Source organism: Anomalospiza imberbis, chromosome 12 (genome assembly GCF_031753505.1).
Source record: "Anomalospiza imberbis isolate Cuckoo-Finch-1a 21T00152 chromosome 12, ASM3175350v1, whole genome shotgun sequence".
Classification (NCBI taxonomy): Eukaryota; Metazoa; Chordata; class Aves; order Passeriformes; family Viduidae; genus Anomalospiza; species Anomalospiza imberbis.
In genome coordinates this window covers 14,753,032-14,773,474 of record NC_089692.1, presented here as the reverse complement: position 1 = coordinate 14,773,474, position 20,443 = coordinate 14,753,032, and the positions used below count along the sequence as shown (strand labels likewise).

Here is a 20,443-nt window from a genome sequence, read left to right as displayed (position 1 = left end):
AGGGAAATCCTCTGGCCAGAAGCTTGGAGCTAGATGGTCTTTAAGGGCCATTCCAACCCTGTAATGTTCTGTGATTCTATAATAAGCATTTGCTGATGGTTTGGCAGCTGCTGTGTCCCTAATGCCTGTAAAAGGATTTTTAAATTAATTTATCCTGATGTCTTCTCTGGTTTTGAATTAACACTGATGAGTTCATATCCACAGTGTTATATGGGGCAATGTTTTGTCATTACAGGCCTCTAGATCAGGTCAAAGAAACGTTACATTTGTGAACCCACCAAGTCAAAACCTTTGCTTATGGAAAAACTGACTTACAAATTCGTTAAAATATTATGTTGGAAAAGAATCTGTATTCCCAAATAATTCTGTTCCTGCTGCCAGCAGCTGTGGAGCAGATTTGGAAAACAAAAGCCCTTGAAAGACTCTGCATGCTTTGTCTCCACTTATGAAGCAGGCCTTAGGGCTAAGGTCCTACTGAGACTCGAGTGTCAAACATGATGGAGTTTCATGAGGAGATAATTGATGTAACTGCAGATGGGCCTTAGAAAAAAACAGGGGAAAGGAGAAGGTGCAGAATGGTGCAAATTTATTAAAATCTCTGCAAATCTGATCATAGTGAAAGGTTTACTGCAGGCAGTTCCAGAGAGGAATGAAGAAATCAGTCATGCTCGAGGTGCCCAGCCAGGTGAGGATTCCTGAGCAGCACCTCTTTAGGAGAATGCTTTTTTTCTATTCTGCCAACTGCTTTTCCATAGAACAAGAAGGGGGAAGTCAGAGGGAAACTGCAGTGGGACATGGATTGAAGCATTTCACAGAGTATCTTCAGTTCCAAGTTCCTGCCCTGCTCAGGCAGTCATTCCCAGTCCCTGCAGAGGCTCCACTTTACATCGTGGAGTTGGTTGCAGTGTGATGGGCAAGGGATTCATCCTCCCCTCCCATGTGCTGACTCTCCTTCTCCAAGGAACTCTGGGAGCCCTTCTGCTCCTCTTCCAGCACCTGTGAGGGAACAAGCGACCAGAAGTCGGGGAAATGGAGAGGAAAGTGAGGAGCAAAAGCACAGCTCAAGTCACAGAGCTGAGATGAAGGAAACCACAAACTGGAGCTGATTTATTTTTTGTGGGGGTCAAAAAGTTTGAGATAAGGTCTCATAAGAAGAAAACTAGGGGAATCAAAATGTGGAGCAGGAAGAGGCAGCAAATCCAAATGTTTTGCCTCACTAGAGTCAAGAAGCCCTGGAGAAGCAAATCATCTGTGATTGAGATAAGGACTAAATTTGACCCTGGGGCTATTTTGTTCTTTGATGCTAATTACAAATAAAAATACATATATCTGTATATATACAGGCATATTTATGGCTCTTTTAAAATGCTGTCCCCATAATCCCTATTATCAACTAATCATTCTTAATTGTTTTCTTTATTAACTAAACAAAACACAGTAATCTTTCTCGGTGGTGCAAGTTTTTCCAGAAAGTCAGGAGGTGACCATAGCACGACCATGTTATATTTCCCTGGGAAGGCAATTGAAACTGTGCTGACTTCCACCACACTGTGATTTGTCCCAATATATTTTAATGATCTTAAAAGCTCTTCAGAGATAATTCCTGATGGAGAAAAAGCTGACTCTAGATTTCTTTGAGTACATGTATTGAATGCTGACATCAGTGAAGTTTACTTACCGTGGCTTCATGCTGTTCTCTCTTTGCAGTGCTGTATATTGAAACTGACAATTTAATATTGGCTTCTTCATCCTCACGGACCATCAAAATATTTAACATCTTCCAAGAAATCAGAAGAAAGACCCCTCAGCTTTCCCACAAAATTATTGTACCTTTACAAGCCTGACCTGCTAACAAAGCAGATGCTGCATACAAGAATTGTAGAATAAGATTAAATATAGATCTGTGCAAATATGTCCATGTCCTCCTGATAGATCAAAAATCTAAAAAATTAAGTAGTCTTAATTTTAGATTGTTGTTGTGTATGGAGTTCTTGAATGTAATTACTGATATTAACTGATAAAACTTTTCTGGAGCCGAAGTTTTGGCACTAGTGTGGAAATTGCACTGATAGCTTTGGCTTATTCTTTGTCTTATATAAGATATGCAGCACAAGCAATGGGAATATTTTGTCTGTTGATATATCAAGACTGAGAAATTTGGCAAGGTAGTTCATGAGGTCACAGTGAACTAGCTTCAAATTTGTGAGGAAAAAATGTGATTTTTGAAAAGTTGTTCTTAATTGTTACTAACATTCTGGGTTAGTATAGTTGAGCATTCCCTCTGCAGCTCCTTCAGGGATTTCTCTTCCTCAGAAAAACATAAAAAGAAATCCAATAGCTGTGCCTCCATCTGCCAGAATGATTATATTTATCATGATGCAATTACAAAGAACACGGATCTGTTAGAGCAGTCAGTGTGATTAGCAGTACAAGCAAAGTGTTTTATGAAGTATTTCCCTACAGCTGCTCACGCAACAAGTCACTTCAATATTTTGGATAGGGTTTCCTGGCAATGCCTAGCACCTAGATATAGTATTACATACAATATCCTTTCTTTTTGGCCTCATTCCTGGGCAAATGGCAGGTAGGCTTCCAGATGCCCCAATTCATACATTGTCATTTGCTCTCTGAAACGTTTCCTCACAGGGAAGGAAGACTAAGAGCAGGAGCAGGAAAGTGCGTGATTCTCCATAAATACATTACAGCTACATCTTCACTGAACAATTCCTGAGTAGCAGGCATAATAATTCAGTGTGGACACCACCTCTGTCTTACTTTTATCACAGTTTAGGCTGAGGAGGCTTTGGCAATCAGTCAGCTGAAACTATTTCTACACCTGATCAGTTCTGACACTGTGGACACCTCCCTGTTACCTCTGCTTCAGAGTCCCGGACTTGTTGCTTCAGGTCCTTCTGCTCTGCTCTCAGCTCCCACAGCAAGTCGTAGAGACGGCGCATGTTCTTGTGTTTCTCTGAGGACCACGGCTGGAAGCAGATAGGTCAGTGAGAAACAGCAGCACTGTCTGGGTGCACAGGATCAGGTATTCTGCTGGCAGAAACTGGCATGATCCTGCTACAGCCAATAAAGCAGCACTCGTTTTTGTCATTGAAACATCAAACCCATGGTCAGCATGGGTTTGTCAGACTTCATTTTGATTTAGAATCCATCAGTAATATGAGCCAGATGGCACATCTTGCACTTTGCTGGTGCTGCTGTTTTACTGTTGGAATGAAATGAGATTAATAGGAATGTATAGAAATAGAAGTGAAAAAAATGGGATTCCAGCAATGGTATTCTGTGTATTCTCCCCAGTGGGAAACAGAAATTTTTAAAACCCTATAATATTTTTAAAAAATCCCTATTTGTAATCTCTGTTTAGTTTTCTTAAGTGTAATTGTGCAGCATCTCAGCAGAATTTACTGGCAGGCTTCTGCCTCTGGTTACAGACTCGCACTAACACTGTTAGTGGGGTGACCCCTCACCCCTGATGAGATCATTTGGCTTAATGGCAGCACTCCACTTCTTTTGGAATATCTCTTATTTAAGGCTATTTATCTATCTATCTGCAATGTATCTTGCATCTCTCTTGTATCTCTCAGCATCTTGCTCTGCATCTGCAGAGTAAACTCTGGGATATTTAAGGAATGATAGGACCCAAGAAGTCCACAGCAGAAATAGAACCAGAACAAAGAGTGTCTGCCTTTGCTGCTCTGTTCTTGCTCTTGAAGAGGGAACAACAGAGGACATTTCAGCTTCCCTGCCATGAACCTCCAGAACTGAGTCCAACAGCTGCTGAACCTACACTTTGCAGGATCCCAGGGGATGTGGAGTCTGCCTGATGACCAAATCTGAGAAGATGACCTCAGGCATGGCCACAGCAGGCCGGCCATATCACATTATGTCCTGCACTCCCAGTCCCTCCCAGCATGGCAGTGCATCTCCTGGGCTGTTGGTGTTGTCAGCCTGGAGCTGTGCAGGTGGAGTAGAGGGGCAGCATGGAATATGTCATGCTTGTAGTTCTTTCACTGACATGTCACCTTCGTGTTTTGTCATCTTCATACCTGGTATTTGACAGTGTTTTCTCTGCTCAGGAAGATTTCATCTTCTCTTTTCTCCCTCCCTATTACTCTGCAGAAAACCACCTTTGAGGCAATGGTGTCATGAAGCTCAAGGTGATATGTCAGCTGGATGACATCATCTATGACCATAAAGATACGTTCCTCTATGTCTTCGTCAGCAGGCTTTTCTGGATTTCTGTGGAAATACTCCTTGATTTGCTAATGGAAAGTGAAAAAAGATACAGAAGCAACTCAGACAACACAAAACTGGCAAAATGACAGATTTGGGTAAAACCCCAAGGTAAAAATTGTGTTTTTCTGCCTGGACTTGCATCTTTTGGCCAATGGTCCTACTGTTCTTGTCTATGCCCTAAAAAAACCCCAACCACAAAGCTGCTTAAAGAAATACAGAAGTTTCCTCTCTGGAGCAGAGTATGCTTTCCAAACTCCAAGTTAGCTTGGGATGCATCCCTGCCTGAGGGACCTGCAGGAAGCATGGTATTTTGGAGAAAAGCAAAGTTTGCCACATTTCCCAACACAGGGGAGGAAAAGGTAGCATGTTTGGTGCTGGTCCAAAGACAGGCCACTGCATGGCTCTGTCTTGGCAGGTGAAGTATCTGAGCCATACATACTGCTAGATGTCATATTTCCTCCTCCTTCTGTTCTGCAAACCAGACCTGACAAGAGGAAGAATTAGATTACCTGCCTGTAACAAATCAGAGTAATGGGACAATTCATCAGGAACCTAAAATTATATTAGTTTGGGCTCAGCACACAAAAACATTTTCCTAGTTTTGAATCTTGTGAAAATTTTGTTCAGAAATCACAGTCACTTTTTTTTTTTCTTTCCTGACACACAATTTCGAAGCCTTAGTTTCTTAGTTTAATTCTAGCCGCTCAATGCAGTTCCTGACAATTGCTCACACTGTAGCTCTCTGTCAGGGAAGCAACTGTGAGACACAGCAGCTAAACGACACTTGGATATCTCATCTGGAGTTTTACCTCAGCCATGCCCACTGAAAATGAACTGAAGCCCCAGGCAGTACGTTTTGCATAGTTTAAATATCACAGTGACCCATATTCTTCTGTTCCTGCCTTGGCCATACCACTATAGGCCGGGGGTTAGCATCAGCTGTGACGCCAGCCTTTTCCACTTTCTGGTCTCTTTCGCCAAACTCTGTGTGTCGCATGTGCAGGAAGTCCTCCCGCCCCACAAAGTACTCTGTCATCTCAGTGGCACTTTCAAAACGTTTCCAGAGGCCATCAACTCGTGCCGTGTGGTAAAACTCCACTGTGTGCCCAGTCTCAGGTTCCAGTGACATGTAGGAATGAGCTAAGGACAAATCACACACGTTTTCAATGTTAGCAACTGTAATACACTGAACACAAGCATGTCCACTGTAGGTCTCATTTTCTTCAGCTTTAGCAACAGATCTTATCCCCAGCTGCACAACACTGAGAGAACAAACATAATCCTAAAGAGAAAGTTTCAGCTTTAATCAATTCTGCTGATAAAAGTAGAAATGTATCATCCTGATATACATGATAACTATGTATTTTTCTAACACATATAAAACTACATAGATGGGGGGAGCACTGCCCAGGACTGCAAGCCAACAACCCAATTCTCTACTCTTCACTGGAGACCATTTTATTTATCTAGGCAATTTATCCCACAAGTATCCTGTTTCCCCGGCCTTTCAGCTTTGGGCTTTTGCCACTGCTAGAAGGGAGTCATGTGAAATCCCATCAGCTGCAGTGGCTGCCCAGGTGAGCTGGAATACCTTTAAGAAGGAGGGGGTGTCCTGGCCTGAAATGGTCTGTGATCAGCTGTGTTTGTTTATTTACTTCTCTCATATACAGCAGGTCTTCTCGGTGTTTGAACCATTCCTTCACCTCCAGTTCTTCAGTACCTGGCAAGAGACAGGTTATTTTGCAACCTTAGGTCACCCTGTTGGAGGTGGCAAAATTCTGATGGGCTCTCAGTGTCTGTGCCAGCACCCTGTGCTCCTGATACAGCCTCAGTGGACAAGGTACAGGCACTGGATTTGCCCCTGTGCACAGGGGAATTTTGTATGTGAATCCTGACCTACATTTGAATGGATGAATTATACCCTAAGAGGGTCTATTCCTCTCCATCAACCACAACTAGAGTAAAGAGCTCAGGAGTAGAACATGGCATGGCAAAGGGCTATGGATAGGCAAGAGAAATTCCATCCCAAATACTTAATGATTGGATCAATCAGGAGACTGGAGCATCACACTATCCAAGAAGGCTGAGGGCAGGACACTCTATGTTCAGTAAGGAATCTGCATGGTTTTGTGAACCAGCTGTTAAAAATAATGTTTTCAACTACAGAGATATCCTCAGGCTGTAGCTGCCCCTTTCTATGGCCCCTTTTGACACCAGTGAGGAAATAAGGATAGTGACACTATTGGATCAAATCGAACCAGCCTTCCATTTCTCTGAAGAATGAAAATCCAAGCAGCTGACCTGTGACACTGAACAGTTTCACTGGCATATTAAACAAATTCAAACTATTGTCAAAACCGCTAGCAATGCTGGAAAGTTCAGGGGCTCGACAGACTAAACATGATGAAGAGTTTGAGGAAAAAGTAAGTAATTCCCCACAAAGGTGAAAGGAAAATGAAAAAGCACAAGAGAGACTGGCAAAAAGGGGACCACCTCCCCCTTTCCATCAGCGTGCCCCAGGCTGTTTGCTCGGTGTGTGGAGTGTGCTCATTCACCCCTCTTACGGTCTGAGTCTGCGTAGACAGTGAGGCGTTCCACCAGCCCATCTTCATTTGCGTACGCCGCCCATTTCTCCTGCTTTGCTTTATTGTACAGGATCACCTTCTTCCCCCGGGAAAAGGGATTCTCATATTCTGCAGTGAGCAAGAGAGAAGTCAGACAAACTGAATCCCCTGTACTCAGCCCAAAAAATTAATTTAAGAGGGGGAAAAAAGCCTGGTCTAAGAGACATTATGCATTTATTTATTATGTTCTGCTGGTAATCAGATCCTGCCTATTGTCCTTTAATGTTATAACGGTATAATAACTCTTTTCTCTCCCCAAACAGGTATTTGATAATGCAGGAGCAGTTCCTTGTGCATAAAAGTAAGAGAAAGACCATCCCAGGCAAAATTTCCAGCTGGCAGGGAAAAACAGTGTGGGGTGTTAGTGGGGGATGAGACAGTGCAGCACTGAGGGCAGCCACTTGAACCAATAGCTGTTGTGACCTTCATCTATTGTGCTTCATTGTTACTGTCTGACCACCCTGAAGGGAGAGCCCAGTGAGACAGACAAATGTCCCAAACCCACTGAAAGGTCAGGTGGGGGCAAGAAAAAGGCAAAGGAAGAATACCTACCTCTGCAAGATACCTTAATTTGGGCTACCCATGATAGTGGCATCTCAAAGCTCATGCCTATTTCCTCCTTTTCCTGCTGAAACAGAAGCAGAGATTTGTGGTTTTGGCAGCATCTCCTACTGTGCCAGAAGGCATTTTGGTCCTGGTGAAGCTCATGTGAGGCTGTGCTCTGGTGAGCACCATGGCACAGCTATGACAGCACATCCCTACTCGAGCCTGATGAAATTATCTTCTCCTGGCTACTGCTATGCTGGCAGGGAACAAATGTGGCAATCACCAGATTATTTTATGTAGACCCTGGAGGACTCTTCGCTCCCTGGTTATGGGCAAAGGCTGAGAAGAGTAGATAGCAGGAGGGAATTATTATTTGCATTCCTCTGTCCTGCTGTGCAGCTGCAATGTCTGTTTTATCATGCTGTCTTCTCTCAACACAACAACATTTTTTTGCTTCTAGTACATGGCATTTTTTGTATATTAGAGGGCACACATTATTTCTGCATTTGGTTGGCAGGTTCACCTTGCAGCCAGGAGGGGAAGGTGACCAGCATAGAAAGAATGTCCACAAAAATCTCATTCTGGATTTTATTTTTTTTAATTATTTCATCCCAAAGGCCAATGCTCTGGAGGCTTACAGAGATCCCTAGCCACATATGACACCTGAAGTACCACTTGGAGTCCTGCTTCAGAAAGCACCAGAACTCGCCTAGATTGAGAAGGAATCTAAACCTGGCCAGAGTAGAAGGGATGTGACCTGGAGAGGGCAGCAGACAGGCAGATATTCACGGGCCTATGGACACAGTGGTTCCATACAGGGTCCCCAGTGCTCAAGAGCATCACTTGGGTCACTCACCATGTCATCTGTGTCTTTCTGGGGTGACTCTGTGGGCAACTGAGAGGGCTCGTTGCTCTCTGAAAACATAATTTCCCAGCAGAAAGAATCACTCAAGTCAAAGCTGAGATCCTAGGGCATACAGGAAAAACTCTTTTAACGACGGCATTGTCAAGGGCCTTACACTAAACTTGACCACTGCATCAATATGTCTGTGGTGCTCTGGACCTGCCTGGGTGTCAGAGACTTCAGGAACTCTAGAGATCTGGACCTCAGGGAGGTGAGCTCCTCAAACCCTTGGCTGGCTGGTGGGACCCCAAAGACTGTCCTTGTGCTAGGGCTTGCAGAACCCCTTCCTTGTGCTGCCTCTTCCCCAGATGAGAGGAAATGGCTGGAAATGCTTCTGCCTCCTTCCTCGGGGCAAGTATGGCCCCAAGGGCAAGCTGATCCAACTCAGACCCTCAGCTCCCAGATTCTGTGTCTGCTAGGGAGTAGCTGAGGTATGGGAAGAGCCTAATCAAGATCTTACCTGCCTTGAGCTATGCCTGACAGACCAAAACATCCTCTGCCTCAAAAGCTGTTTGAGAGAAGGAGTGCCTAGCCAGCCTTAAAAGCTGGAAACTTTTAAACTCTTGCACTGTAGGGATTTAATAGATGTAATCTGTATTTGCTAGCTCAGAGTCTGGGATGCCCTGGAGTAGTTCCATAGTCTATGTAATCAGAGCAACATGACCAAAACCAACAAGAGGAACGGTTAAGTGGAAACTGGATTACTACTGGTCTTGGACTCTCCCAGGTCTCAGGTTAGCCCAGCTGTCCCTCATGTGCCCAGGTAGGGTGCTAAGGGCTCCCTACCTTGCAGCCTTTCTGGCAGTCCTGCATGTTCACCCAGTAGTTCCTGTGGTTCCAGATGCTCTCAATCCCAAGGAAGCACTCATCCCTGGTGCTGTGGTGATTTCCCGTGAACGGGTTGATGAAGAAGGTCTCGGGAACCTTCCTCTTCCCAGAGAGCACCAGAACCCACGCGTGCACCCGTAAGCCATGCAAAGGATCTCGCTTGGGCTTATCCACTTCCTGTAGCACAGAGGATAGAGCAATCATTATTGCCATTTTACTGACACTTTGTTCCAACCCAAGGGCAATCTTATCCTTTCCTCTGCCCACTTCTAAAGAACTCCAGGCTCTTAATGCTCTTTAAGAGAGAGGAACTACATACCCAGCACATGTTCCTGTGCCAGCACACATTGTGCTCCTGGAGGCCAAGTACTCATGGCCATGATCAAGGTCATGTCATACTTCACAGAGGAGGGTGTGAGCTCCTCTCTTTGGCCAGCCATTACCTGTGTCTCAGCTCTTCTTCCTGGAGCTCACAGGAAGGTGGACCTTGCTAACTCACCGTGACCACCTCCTCTTCTCTTTCCTCCTCTTGTGTGGATTCAGTTTTTTCCTCCTTCTTGGCCTTCTGCTGAAGCTCAAACTGGCTCTGTGGCTCTAAAGGGTACTTAATTCTATACTTGTTGGGATCCTCCTCTTCTGGTACCTGCAAAAGCAGGGTATTACTGTGAAACCCAGCAGAGATCAAGAGAAGGGAGTAAATGTATGGCTTACAGGTACCTCCCAGTTCCCAACACTTGGCAGTTTGCAGTATTGCACCTGGTGAGCAGAAATCCAGTGAAGCCAAAAAGGCCTTGTAAGGAGCTGTAGAAAATCACTCAAAAGACTCCTTTGGTGGGGTCTCTGGTACAGACTAAAACCCAGTGTGGACCTGAAGCTGTTCTCCCTAGCTCAGCTCTGGAGCTCACTGAACGGGCTGAGCATGTGTGCTGGACTCCTCTCTGCCCACTCACTGCAGATCTCACCTCTGGGGGCTTCCTGAGCCGTGGGCACAGCTCCTGAGTCTGGTCCAGGGAGCACATCTCGAGGGTGGCATATCCATGTACACAGTAGGCATCGTAGCCAGCCCCGACCAGCAGGGAGCACAGCAGCACAGTGAAGTCAAAGCAGTTCCCTCGCTGGTACTTCAGAATGGTGGTTGGGGAATAGAGTGAGCTGGGCTTGAAAGAGAGAGATCATGTTCACAGTGCTTGTCTTGTGGAGCTGAAACATACACCAAGCAGAGAGCATGGGAGAGAGGCATTGCCCACATCCCTGGGCTCTGCACCCTATGGGAATCTGTTATATAACATTTCTTTAAAAGCCACTGACTCTAAAACTCCCCTCCAAAGTGATCTGGGGAAACTCTGACCCCAAATCTGGTGACAAATTTAACCACAGGAAGGGATGGACATGACAAACTCATCAAACTGCTGAAAACCTAATGCTAATCACAATCCTGGAATGGGATTTCCCTTTATCTCCTGCTGTTCTGTCTACAGGTCTTCCAAGGAAAACACCCATAAGCTAAATTATAATTCACAGGAAGAAACATATTTCCTTCTGGCCCTCACTGTACCAGTACACACATACTGCATACAGAGAGGTTCTAATCCCACTCAGTTCTCAGACATATCACCTAAGGTGATCAAGGCAGTCTCCACCTGCTAAACGGAGATCCCTTCTGTGGGGTCACAAAGTGCCAGAGCTCCTCTTGAGACCCTGGGACTCTTGGGACAGCCTGTGGCTGGTGTAGATTATTTAGGTCACTCTGCAGTCCTTGCCAGCAAGGAGTGTGTTCTCTTAGCTGATTCTCATCAAGAATTTGACCCAACTCTGGCATCATCCCTTTCTGTTAACCTAGACATCTCCCTTCATCCCAAAATATACCCAGATATGGGAATATAAATGTCTAAAAGTGCCTAAGAACAGTCTGAGCTGAGGTCAAGTATCATCCCCTAGGGTTTATGTGCTCCTCTGTACCAAGGTGTCTTGGTTTTCAGAGAGGAAGCTTGTCAGCCATTGCCTCCCACAGTGCTCCAGCTGCTCATCTGGGCTGGCTGAAAGCAGGGTCTGGTCTTGAAGAAATGGTGCTTAATTACTTAAAAGGTACCACACTGCACATGCACTGGGACTGTGGGTCCAACAGAATGCACAGGGTCTGGGAAAATCAGGGAGTTGCCTAAATAGTGAGGGGATGGTGGAAGTGTCAAAGACCTTTGTGATCCCAGGCACTGGGACTTCCCCACTGTGTCCTGCTGAAAGGCCCTTCTGTCACCTCTGTTATGTCCCTGTTGGGCCTGCAGCCCCTTTCTTACCGGTGTGACTGGGCACTTGAGGGGCTCCATGATGAGGTAGTCACAGACAAAGCTGGCACAGCCTGACCAGTAGTACATGTCTGGGTAAGGCAGCAGGGTTGGCCTCACTGTTGTGCTCACAAACTTCTGTAGGGCAACAAGAGGAGTTTGGTTAGCCAACAGGCCCTTGGCAGAGTCTCCTCTCCAAAGCCATCCTCACACCACCCCTGGATGTTGCAGATCAAATTCAGGATCTTTCCACAGTATATCAACAGCATCAATATCCCTTCTCTCCAGTTCCAAGATGGAAGTTTCATGGGGTTGGGAGGCTGTCTGTGGTTGAAATTTCAACCTCATATCAGACACATTCCAGATGTGAGCCAGTTCTTCTCTTCATTTTCAAGCAAGTCAAATAGCTACTCCCTTTTCTGGCTTTTACATCCTCCAGCTTTTTTTTTTGCCTTGCATGTTAATGATACAACACATTTTGAGGAAAGCTGGTACAAAGTAGCAATTCCAGGTGCCCAGGGGGAAACATCAGGTCCAGAACTAGACAACAGTTGTGCAGCTTGGGCCCAGAGAAAAGAAAACCAGACCACAAACTTCCACATTTACTCCTTCCCTGTAACTTCGGTGAAGTTCAGAATAGGACCTAACTCTGGATCCCTATCTGTGGCTGAGCCTGAGCCTTATCTGTTTCATGTGTTTCTTTTCCTTCCCTTTATGTTTCTGTGGTCTCTCCTGCTTCCCAAGCATCACGCTGCAGCCCACATGGCAACACCAACATTTATATGGCTCATGGATTGGGACAGCCAGGGCGTTCCTGGGGTTCTGTGTGCCTGCTCAGGGGCTGTGGGTTCAGCCAGCAGGTTCCCATTCCCTTTAGCCAGGAGGGAAGGCAGGAGAGGCTGTTTTTCCTTCACAGCTTTTGGCACTGTGGAAGCCAAGTGCTCCCTGTGCTATGGCCCAGCCCCACCCACCCCATACCTGCACACCACACTCGTTGAGCGGGTGGATGAAAAGCGGCTTGCGGTCGGGGCACAGGTGAGTGTACTGCTGGAAGAAATGGTCAGCAAGCTGCAGCAGCTCCTTTTCCTGACGGGAATTTGTCTTGTACGAAGATGGTAAGTGGGATGTGTCAATGGAGCTCCAGTCAAAATCACTTATGTGGCAGGGGGAGGCAGAGAGACACAAGTAATAAGCCAGGAGCAATACAGGCAGGATGATATCAAAACATGGCAGGGCTTCCCTGTTTCACAGGTAAAAAATGGGAGCCATATCCAAGGATATGATTTTGACATAGCCAAACATCTCTGGAGCAATGGCAAACTGACACATACCCAGAGTCTTGGAGAATCTTTATACAGTGGTGAATGGATGTACAATCAAATGAGTAATCTTGTCTTACTTGCACACCCACACTCTTGGACAAACTCGTCAGGCTCAAGAAACTTGCTCACTCCCATCACCGTGCAAGGGGATCACGTGTGCCATCCACACGTGTGCAATCACCCTGTGGGGCCCAAAGGGAACATCTCTGCTCATCCCAGCCGTGGGCAGACTTACGATTTATCACTTGTGACAGAGGCTTCCTCCACAGCTACATCTGTGTCCAGGTCATCGAGGAAATCACTGGAGATCATGTCTTCTGGTGTTTGCTCCACTTCCTCCATCTCCTGCAGAGCCTCCATTCTGCCTGGCACTACAGGAATGCACACACAGGGTGAATTCAGGGGTGGGACCCAGCTACACAGGAACGGAGAAACACTCCCATTGTGGCCGCAGTGCTTCGGCACGTGAGCATGGCTGAGACAGCCAGAGCCACGAGAGTGAAGGGAGAGCACTGAGTTAGGCTGGGTTTGGTAAATAAGCGGCTCCATGTCCCAGGACACCCTAAGCGTGCGGAGCAGGCAGAGCCTGGCTCGGGCGGGCAGCGCACGTCCCCACGGTCAGCCCGCGTGCCCCGAGTCCTCCCTCCTGCCAGGGGTGCTGCTGCTGGCGGGGCAGCAGCTCCATCATCCCGCTGGGCACCGCCCGTGCCGCAGCCCGCGGCCGCCCAGGGGCCTTGGAGGGAGCGGGCCGCTCGGCGGAGCCGGCAGCCGCCAAGGGCATCGCCTGCCGCGTATCACCGCCGGCGCGGGCGGCGTTTGTGTGCCGTCCCTGCGGTCAGGCTGACCCCGAGCGGGGCACACAGCGGGCACGGGGAGGCGCAGACCTTGCCCGGGGGCCCCGCACCGCCCCCGGCCCTCACCGCGGCTCCAAGGGCAGCGCGGCCGCTGCCGGGCCCGGCGCGGCTCCGGAGCGCTCACCATGGCAACGCCGGCGCCGCGGCTCCCGGGGACGGGGCCTGCGGCTCCCCCGCGCCCCGGCCCAGGCGGGACGGCCCCGGCGTGCCCCCAGACCTCCCGCCACAGCCCCCGGCCCCGGAGGCTCCTCGGGACCCCCGCGCACCCCCTGCGCTGCCCCAGCCCCGGCACCGCCGCCCGGCGCCTCTCCCGGCCCGGCCGGCAGCAGCGTGCCCCGGGCCCGCTGGGAGAAGGGCAACGGGCAGCAAAGCGGGGGACAGCGGCCAGCCCCTGCCCGCCGCCACGGCTGAGCCGTCCCCCTCCGAGACCTGCTCCGAAACTCACGAGTTCGGCCCTCTTAAAATAAAAGCCACCCGCAGTCATCCCGTGTTGCGGAGGCACTTACCCAAAAGCTGGCACCTTGTTCTTTTTTTCTTTTTCTGCTTCTTTTTCTTCTCCTTTTTCTTCTCCTTTACCATTTCCTTTTTCTTTTCCTCTCTCTTTTTCCTTTTCCCTTTTATATTTTTGTTTTCCTTTTTTTTCCCCTTTATTTCCTTTTTATTTTTAATTGGCTGTTCATTAGACTGTAAGCATGGTCAGATGCTAAACACTTTTCTGGTTTCTTGTTGTGGTTAAGAAAAAAATATGGATTGATGGAGGCATTAGGCACTCTGTTGAGGGAACCATAGCAATTAAAGCTTTGAGGATGCACAGACTGCAGTCAAAATATATCAAGAAGCATAATTTTGAGTGATTAATGCTGTTTGCAGCTGGTTACTGTTGCCCAAATGGCATCAACCTGTATTGAGGGCAGGGGGCAAGGGTTTAGGTTGGATATTGGAAAAAGGTTCTTGCCCAAAAGGGTGGTTGGGCACTGGAACAGGCTCTCCAGGGAAGTGGTCACGGGCCCCCAAGCTTGCCAGAGTTCAAAAAACATTTGGACAATGCTCTGAGAGGCAGAGGGTGGGACTGCTGGTCCTGTGCAGGGGCCAGGCATCGGACTCAATCCTTGCGGGTGCATTTCACATCTGGTATTCTATGAAACAAAGTGGGGTAGGACCCTCCATCTCTCACCAGTACTTCTCAGCAGTTCTATATATGTTGTGGTTCCAAAACTGTGTGAACTCAGCACCCAAAGTTATCTGGCCTTCATGTGTGCCGCGGTGGTATCTGTTGTTATTGCTGCATCAAAAATAGATACCACAAAACCAGCTGGATACCCAGACCCAGAATCCGGAGGGTTTTGCTGGTACTCCCTGTTTGGGACCCTGTCAGGGCTGTGAATTGGGTCAGCATCCACAAGCTGTGGGCTCATTGGCACGGCTATCCGTGCCGCAGGATGGACTTTCAGAGTCCTTTCCTCCCTGGCCTCCGAGGGATGCTAAGCAGGCTCTTGTGCAATCCCAAAGGCTGCGTGTTTGCGTGGGGGAGAGGGATGAGCTGTCAGAAGGCGATATAAGGCACACAGCGGGAGGCACGGAGCAACCCCGGCTGTGCCGACCACCCCGGAGGGGAAGGAACCCGGACAGCGGTGGATGGAGGAGCAGAGAGCAGCCTGGCAATGGTAAGCGGGAGGAGAGCAAGGCGGGATCTCTCAGGATTGCTGCAGTGAGCAAGGAGCTGCTCAGGGTCAGTGGAGGGGGTATGGGTGAGCTGTGTGAGGGGTGCCCTGCTCTCAGCACTGACAGAGCATTGCCCAGCCACCGGTCCTGCCTGACTTGCATCCACATCTCTGATAAGGAGTATCTGGGTCCAGGACTGATCCAGTACTGTGTCAATAATTTCCCTAAAGAAATGCATTATCTGTATCAACAGAAGGGATTGTCTTCTTGCCACTAATTTTAGAGGTGTTCAAAGCTTTGAATCTGTTTTATTATCCTGTTGTCTCCTTGTTATAGTTATGATTTATGGGAACAGTGAGGATCCTTTTGCAAATCCTAAATCTTTAAAAGAGCTGTAGTGGGAAGAGGGTGATTCCTTTCCTCTTTGAGGAGCCCAGACTGATGTCCCAGCTGTGCAGCTTTACTCAAATTCCCACCGAAATGTGGCTTTACCACTGTCAGCACATCCCTTTGGGTTCCAGGGCTGGTTTCTCCCACCTCCTTTCTGGAATAGCTACCTAAATTCTGGATAGTGTTTGACCCCTGTGTTAGCCCAATGGGGGAAGGTTGATGTGGCCCTTTGGGGTGGGAAATTACTTTGGGCCAAGGAACCTGGGAAACACAGTACAGAAATTATTGCACCAATGCTTGAGGATTCAGCCTTTCTGAATGACTGCAAACATCTCCAGCGAGCGTGATAACAGATCCAAGTTCTCCAGAATCTGCTTGTTTTTCCAGGAAAGGATTGTGAGATGTTTGCTGCTGCTCTCTGTGCTCTGCCTGGCTGGCTGTGAAGGCAACAAGAGTGAGTGTCCCTGTGCTCTGTCCCTGCTGGGTCATGGATGGGTAGTATGGAAAGGAAAGGTCAGACCTTCACCTGATCCATGTTCAAGTTCCTCCTTCAGGTCACTGCTGAAGGCTGTTAAGGAGGAACAAGGGAATAGGGCTCAGGCAGGAACTGGGGTCCAGGAGCCAGCAAAATAGGCAGAAACTGCAGGCTGTCCACCCCAGCCATAAAGGGTGTGTAAGCCATGGAAACAAGCACAGGTGCTGCAATGTGCCACCATGCTCCTTGGTGACAGTGACAGGCCCGAGCTCTGGTCCAGATTACAGCCAGGCTGAGGATGTCTCACAGCCTCCCAGCAAGCTGAGGAAGCAGGTTCTTTCTCAGATGTGTCTGCTCTGGCTCTAGGCGAGGATCTCAGCCCTTGAGAGCTGTGCAGAGCTTCCTGCTGTGGGTTGAGTTCTCAAATCTCTCATCAGGGAGATATTCTTGCTGCATTTCATCTTTCTTGCCTTTCCTTTACTGCAGGTGAGCTGGCCAGCACCCATGGCCTGAGGCCAGGGGTTGCCTTGCTTGTCAAGAGGAGCCCAGATGCCTGCCTGCCAAACCCGTGCCAGCACCAGGGGCAGTGCCAGGTGACTGTGGACAGACCAGTTTGCAGCTGCAAGCCAGGCTTCACAGGGGAATTCTGCCAAGGTAGGGCACTGCGAATGCTGGTGAGCCCTCCCCACTCTGTCCATGGGCACCAGAGGGAAGGATGATGGTCACAGTGCACTGGTGTTACCATTGCTTTCCACCCCTGGAGCATGTACCAGCTCCTGGTTCAGGTGCATTCCACACCCCTACAACCATATCCTGGCTACGTGCTGGTACAAGACCCAGCCACAGGCCATTTTCTTCTTCCCCAAAAGCCTTAATTCCTTGGCTGTGCCATGGTGTAGCAGGACATGCTGCAGGGCACAGCTGCCTCACAGTTTCAGAACAAGCAATATGCACCCTGGCACAGATACAGTGAAGGCCCTTCAAGACACTGGCCAAAAACTCTGTCTTCTTCCTCTGAAGGAGAGAGTCCCTGTCCCTCTGGTGCCCTAGACACACTGTGGGGGTTGTGTGGACAGCCCTCGAAAGGGACCAGCCTGTCTTCTGCCCAGTATCTCTGAAGAGCCCTACAGCCTGCACCAAGGCTGGGACGAGAGGCTGCTGAGCTCAGTGGGACTGTGCCACCCTCCAGCTGGCCTAGGGCTCCTTCAGGCCTCTCCCTTATTGCTATTGCAGATGGCTTTTTCCCCCAGATGTGGTACTGAAGCTGGCCTGTGAGGAAGAGCACATGAAGATGATGGTGAGGAAGGAGGTGTTTGAGCTCTTGAAAATCCCGCTGGAGCTTGTGCACTTGAAGAACCAGGCATGCAAGGTCTCAGAGAAGGAAGAAGAGGGTGAGCTGTTTTTTGCAGCCACTCTTACAGGTGAAAACCACACTGCCTGTGGATCAGTAATCCAGGTGAGAATCCATAGCTCCAAAGCCAGGAGAGAAGCAGATATGGTGAGGTGGGATAGCAAAGGGCAACCCAAAATGCTTTTTCTTTTATATCTGGGTGCTGAAAAGTTCTCATTCCCCTTGAAAGTCTTCCCCTGAGGATGTCAGAAGGCTCTTCTGCCTCTGCCAAACCCCTGCTGGCAGCACATTTTGTCTTATTTAGGAGAGCTTGGAAGTCTCATTGTGTGCTGGTAACAGCCCTCAGTTTTCTGGAGACATCCTGTGAACTCTGCAGCCCTGTCCCCTTGGTCCCTGACTTGCTTCGTGGAGCAGGAAGGGAGCAGACAAGGTGCTCGAGCTCTGCATTGCACAGGAGAGCCCTGGGCTCACCTGTGCTCACTTACTGACTCCTGTGCCAGCAGCCCCCAGACACAGGCTGAAAGCCCAGCAGATATCCAGGCCTGGAGCAGCAATAGCTGAGCTGTGCCTTCTGAATTTGCAGCTCTGTGTGTGGCTTTAGTCACAGTCGGGAGACTTGATTTCTGTGTCGTTCCAGCAAAACAGCTCCCATGTCTCGTACTCCAACGTCATTGAGTCAGAGCAGGAGGCCCGCAGGGCCATGATCTCCCGCAGTTTTCAGCTGGAGGTGCACTTCTCCTGCATCTACGCCTACGAGCAGGTTGTGAGACTGCCCTTCGCTCTCACTGCTGTTGACAAGTGAGTGTCCCATTTCACCTTGCTGCTGACATGGTGTCTTTGAGCTTGGAGAGAAGTAGATTCAGTGAGACAATTTGCAAAGGCCTTGGGGAGCCCTAGAGAGCTCTGAGAGCAATGCCAGACACTGGTGGCTTCACCTGTGCCATGTCCTTCCCACCTCCTTGCTCTGTTTGTGAGCTCTTATCCTCTCCTCGCAGGCTGGTACAGATTGTGGTCAGAGAAGGACATTTCAACGTCAGCATGAGACTCTACAAGTCCCCCTCCTACCTCGAGCCTTATCACCTGCCAAGTGTGGCTGTCCCCCTCACGGACACACTCTATGTCCTGCTGAAGATGGAAGGGCAGCACCAGCTCAAGTACTTCCTGCTGAGTGTTTTGGACTGCTGGGCCACGCCGAGCACAGATCCGCACCAGGACACGCAGCACAAGCTCATTGAGCAAGGGTGAGTGGAGTGTCCCCAGCACATCGTCTCCTTGCACCACAGTGTGTCAAGGACTAGACAGAAATAGCCTGTTCAGCCGGTGGGCTCACCCATTCCCTGTGGGATGTGTTATCCAAGGCTGGGATGCTCCACCTTGTTTGCCACCCACTGATCCAGCCCTCATGTCCCAGGTGTCCCCATGACGAGACGGTGACCTATCTGAATGCCATTGGAGAGAGCACTACTGCCAAGTTCAGCTTCCAGATGTTTCAGTTTGTTGGTTACCCTGAGGTGTTCTTGCACTGCCGTGTCCAGCTCTGTGTTCCTGATAGCCCAGAGCCCTGTGCCAAGGTGAGCTCCCTTGCTGGTCTGCACCGTGCCCTGGGTGGGTGTGGGACCTCCCTTCACTAGCTCTGCTTGGAGAAGGGGCTCTGCTCTGGTTTTGGGTGCCTCACAGAATAAACACCTCCAGAATCAGGAGCCCTGAGCACCAAAGGTACAGGGGCCTGAACCCACCAGAGACCTCCTTTCCCTCTTCCCTGGGAAAGGAAGGGAGATCTACAGGACAGCCCAGGTGCAGGGTGCCCTCCCCTGCCCTCCCATCACCCTTCCTTTGGCTTCCATGACAGCAATGCCCCAGGCACTGGAGGAGCAGGCGGGCACTGGCAGATGACTACAACAGGATTGTCTCCTATGGGCCCATCCCCCTGCTGGCTGCTCCTTCCTCAGGAGGAGAGATCCATCATTCCAGCACTGACCAGCAGGACCCAGCGGGTATGTATGTCCTCCTGGGCACCGAGGTCAGTCCAGGAGATCCAAGGAGCAGTCCAGGAGCAGGGCTGGGGGCAAGCCCACCTATGGCATGGCTCAGAGCAGGCATGCATGCTGAGCTGTAGGCAGCAGGGGTGGCTGGAAGCCATTTGAGGTGGCACTAACAGGACCAAGTCCTGTTAGTGCCCTCAGAATCCCAAAGTACCCCCAGCTCCTGTGGCTCCTGCCTGTCACAGGAGATGACCTCCCTGAATCTATTCCCAGTCAGGAGATGCCTCACCAGGGCTCAGAGCTGGCTCAGGGGACCCAGATACACAACCAGTCTCTCTCCTCTTTGGCAGGACCCAGCCCGTGGCTCTCCAGGGCCCTCATTCTGCTGTGTGTGCTCGCCGTGCTTGCTGTGGCTGCTGTGGCCGTCAGTGTGGGGCGGCGAATGGTTTAAGAAACAACTGTTTCCCAATAAACATGACAGGAGCAGAGAGGCTCTTGCTGTGTCTTTATGGGTGTTTTGGGGAAGGGGGTAATGGCTGGATGCAAACAGTGCTTGAAGGATGAGGTGCATCACAAGGTTTCTGTTCCCTCTAGCATCTCTTGGACCTTCTCCCCTGCGGGCCCATAGTCTCTAAACCCAGAATATGTACCCAGGGATAGCAGAGTCCTTCTGGTTCCCTCTTCCCCACAGAGTCACCCTGGCATGTGGGGAGATGGAAGTACCCCACTCTAGATACCTGCCCTACCAAAGCTGGTCTTTGCATAGCTCTGTGCCATTGAAAGGCAGCATTAGCAGAGAAAGAGCTGCTTTGTGCATGCACATGTCTCTGTGTGCACCCATCCATAGTGATTTCTCCCTTCATTCATGACATTTCTCTTTTCATTTGTGGCAAATGGCCAGCAAGACTTTTCCCATTGATGCATCCCTAATATTAAGCAAATAACAAACAATTATGTAGGTATTAAAGACTA

General features: G+C 49.2%; 2 protein-coding genes across 3 annotated transcripts; one reads left to right on the top strand and one right to left on the bottom strand.

Moving 5' to 3' along the window:
- Positions 1-569: 569 nt before the first annotated feature.
- On the bottom strand, positions 570-13,132 carry DRC7 (dynein regulatory complex subunit 7). Its single transcript, XM_068203053.1, has 15 exons — positions 12,993-13,132; positions 12,414-12,588; positions 11,448-11,573; positions 10,116-10,310; positions 9,653-9,796; positions 9,112-9,330; positions 8,278-8,388; positions 7,428-7,503; positions 6,816-6,944; positions 5,843-5,971; positions 5,165-5,391; positions 4,062-4,277; positions 2,874-2,984; positions 1,679-1,777; positions 570-996 (listed from the first exon to the last, which is right to left on the bottom strand). The coding sequence occupies exons 1-15, from the start codon at positions 13,115-13,117 to the stop codon at positions 883-885; spliced, it is 2,196 nt and encodes a 731-aa protein (XP_068059154.1). The 5' UTR covers positions 13,118-13,132; the 3' UTR covers positions 570-882.
- Positions 13,133-15,244: 2,112 nt separating this feature from the next.
- LOC137481346 (uromodulin-like) lies at positions 15,245-19,975 on the top strand. Of its 2 annotated transcripts, XM_068203057.1 has the most exons (9): positions 15,245-15,275; positions 16,051-16,117; positions 16,625-16,792; positions 17,389-17,594; positions 18,127-18,287; positions 18,485-18,730; positions 18,901-19,060; positions 19,339-19,483; positions 19,822-19,975. In XM_068203057.1, exons 1-9 carry the CDS (start codon positions 15,273-15,275, stop codon positions 19,920-19,922), a joined length of 1,257 nt encoding a protein of 418 aa, XP_068059158.1. In that variant the 5' UTR covers positions 15,245-15,272; the 3' UTR covers positions 19,923-19,975. The 2 variants fall into 2 exon arrangements, with proteins under 2 accessions (XP_068059158.1, XP_068059157.1); XM_068203056.1 differs by lacking the exon at positions 15,245-15,275 and having other exon boundaries at positions 15,934-16,117.
- Positions 19,976-20,443: the final 468 nt, after the last annotated feature.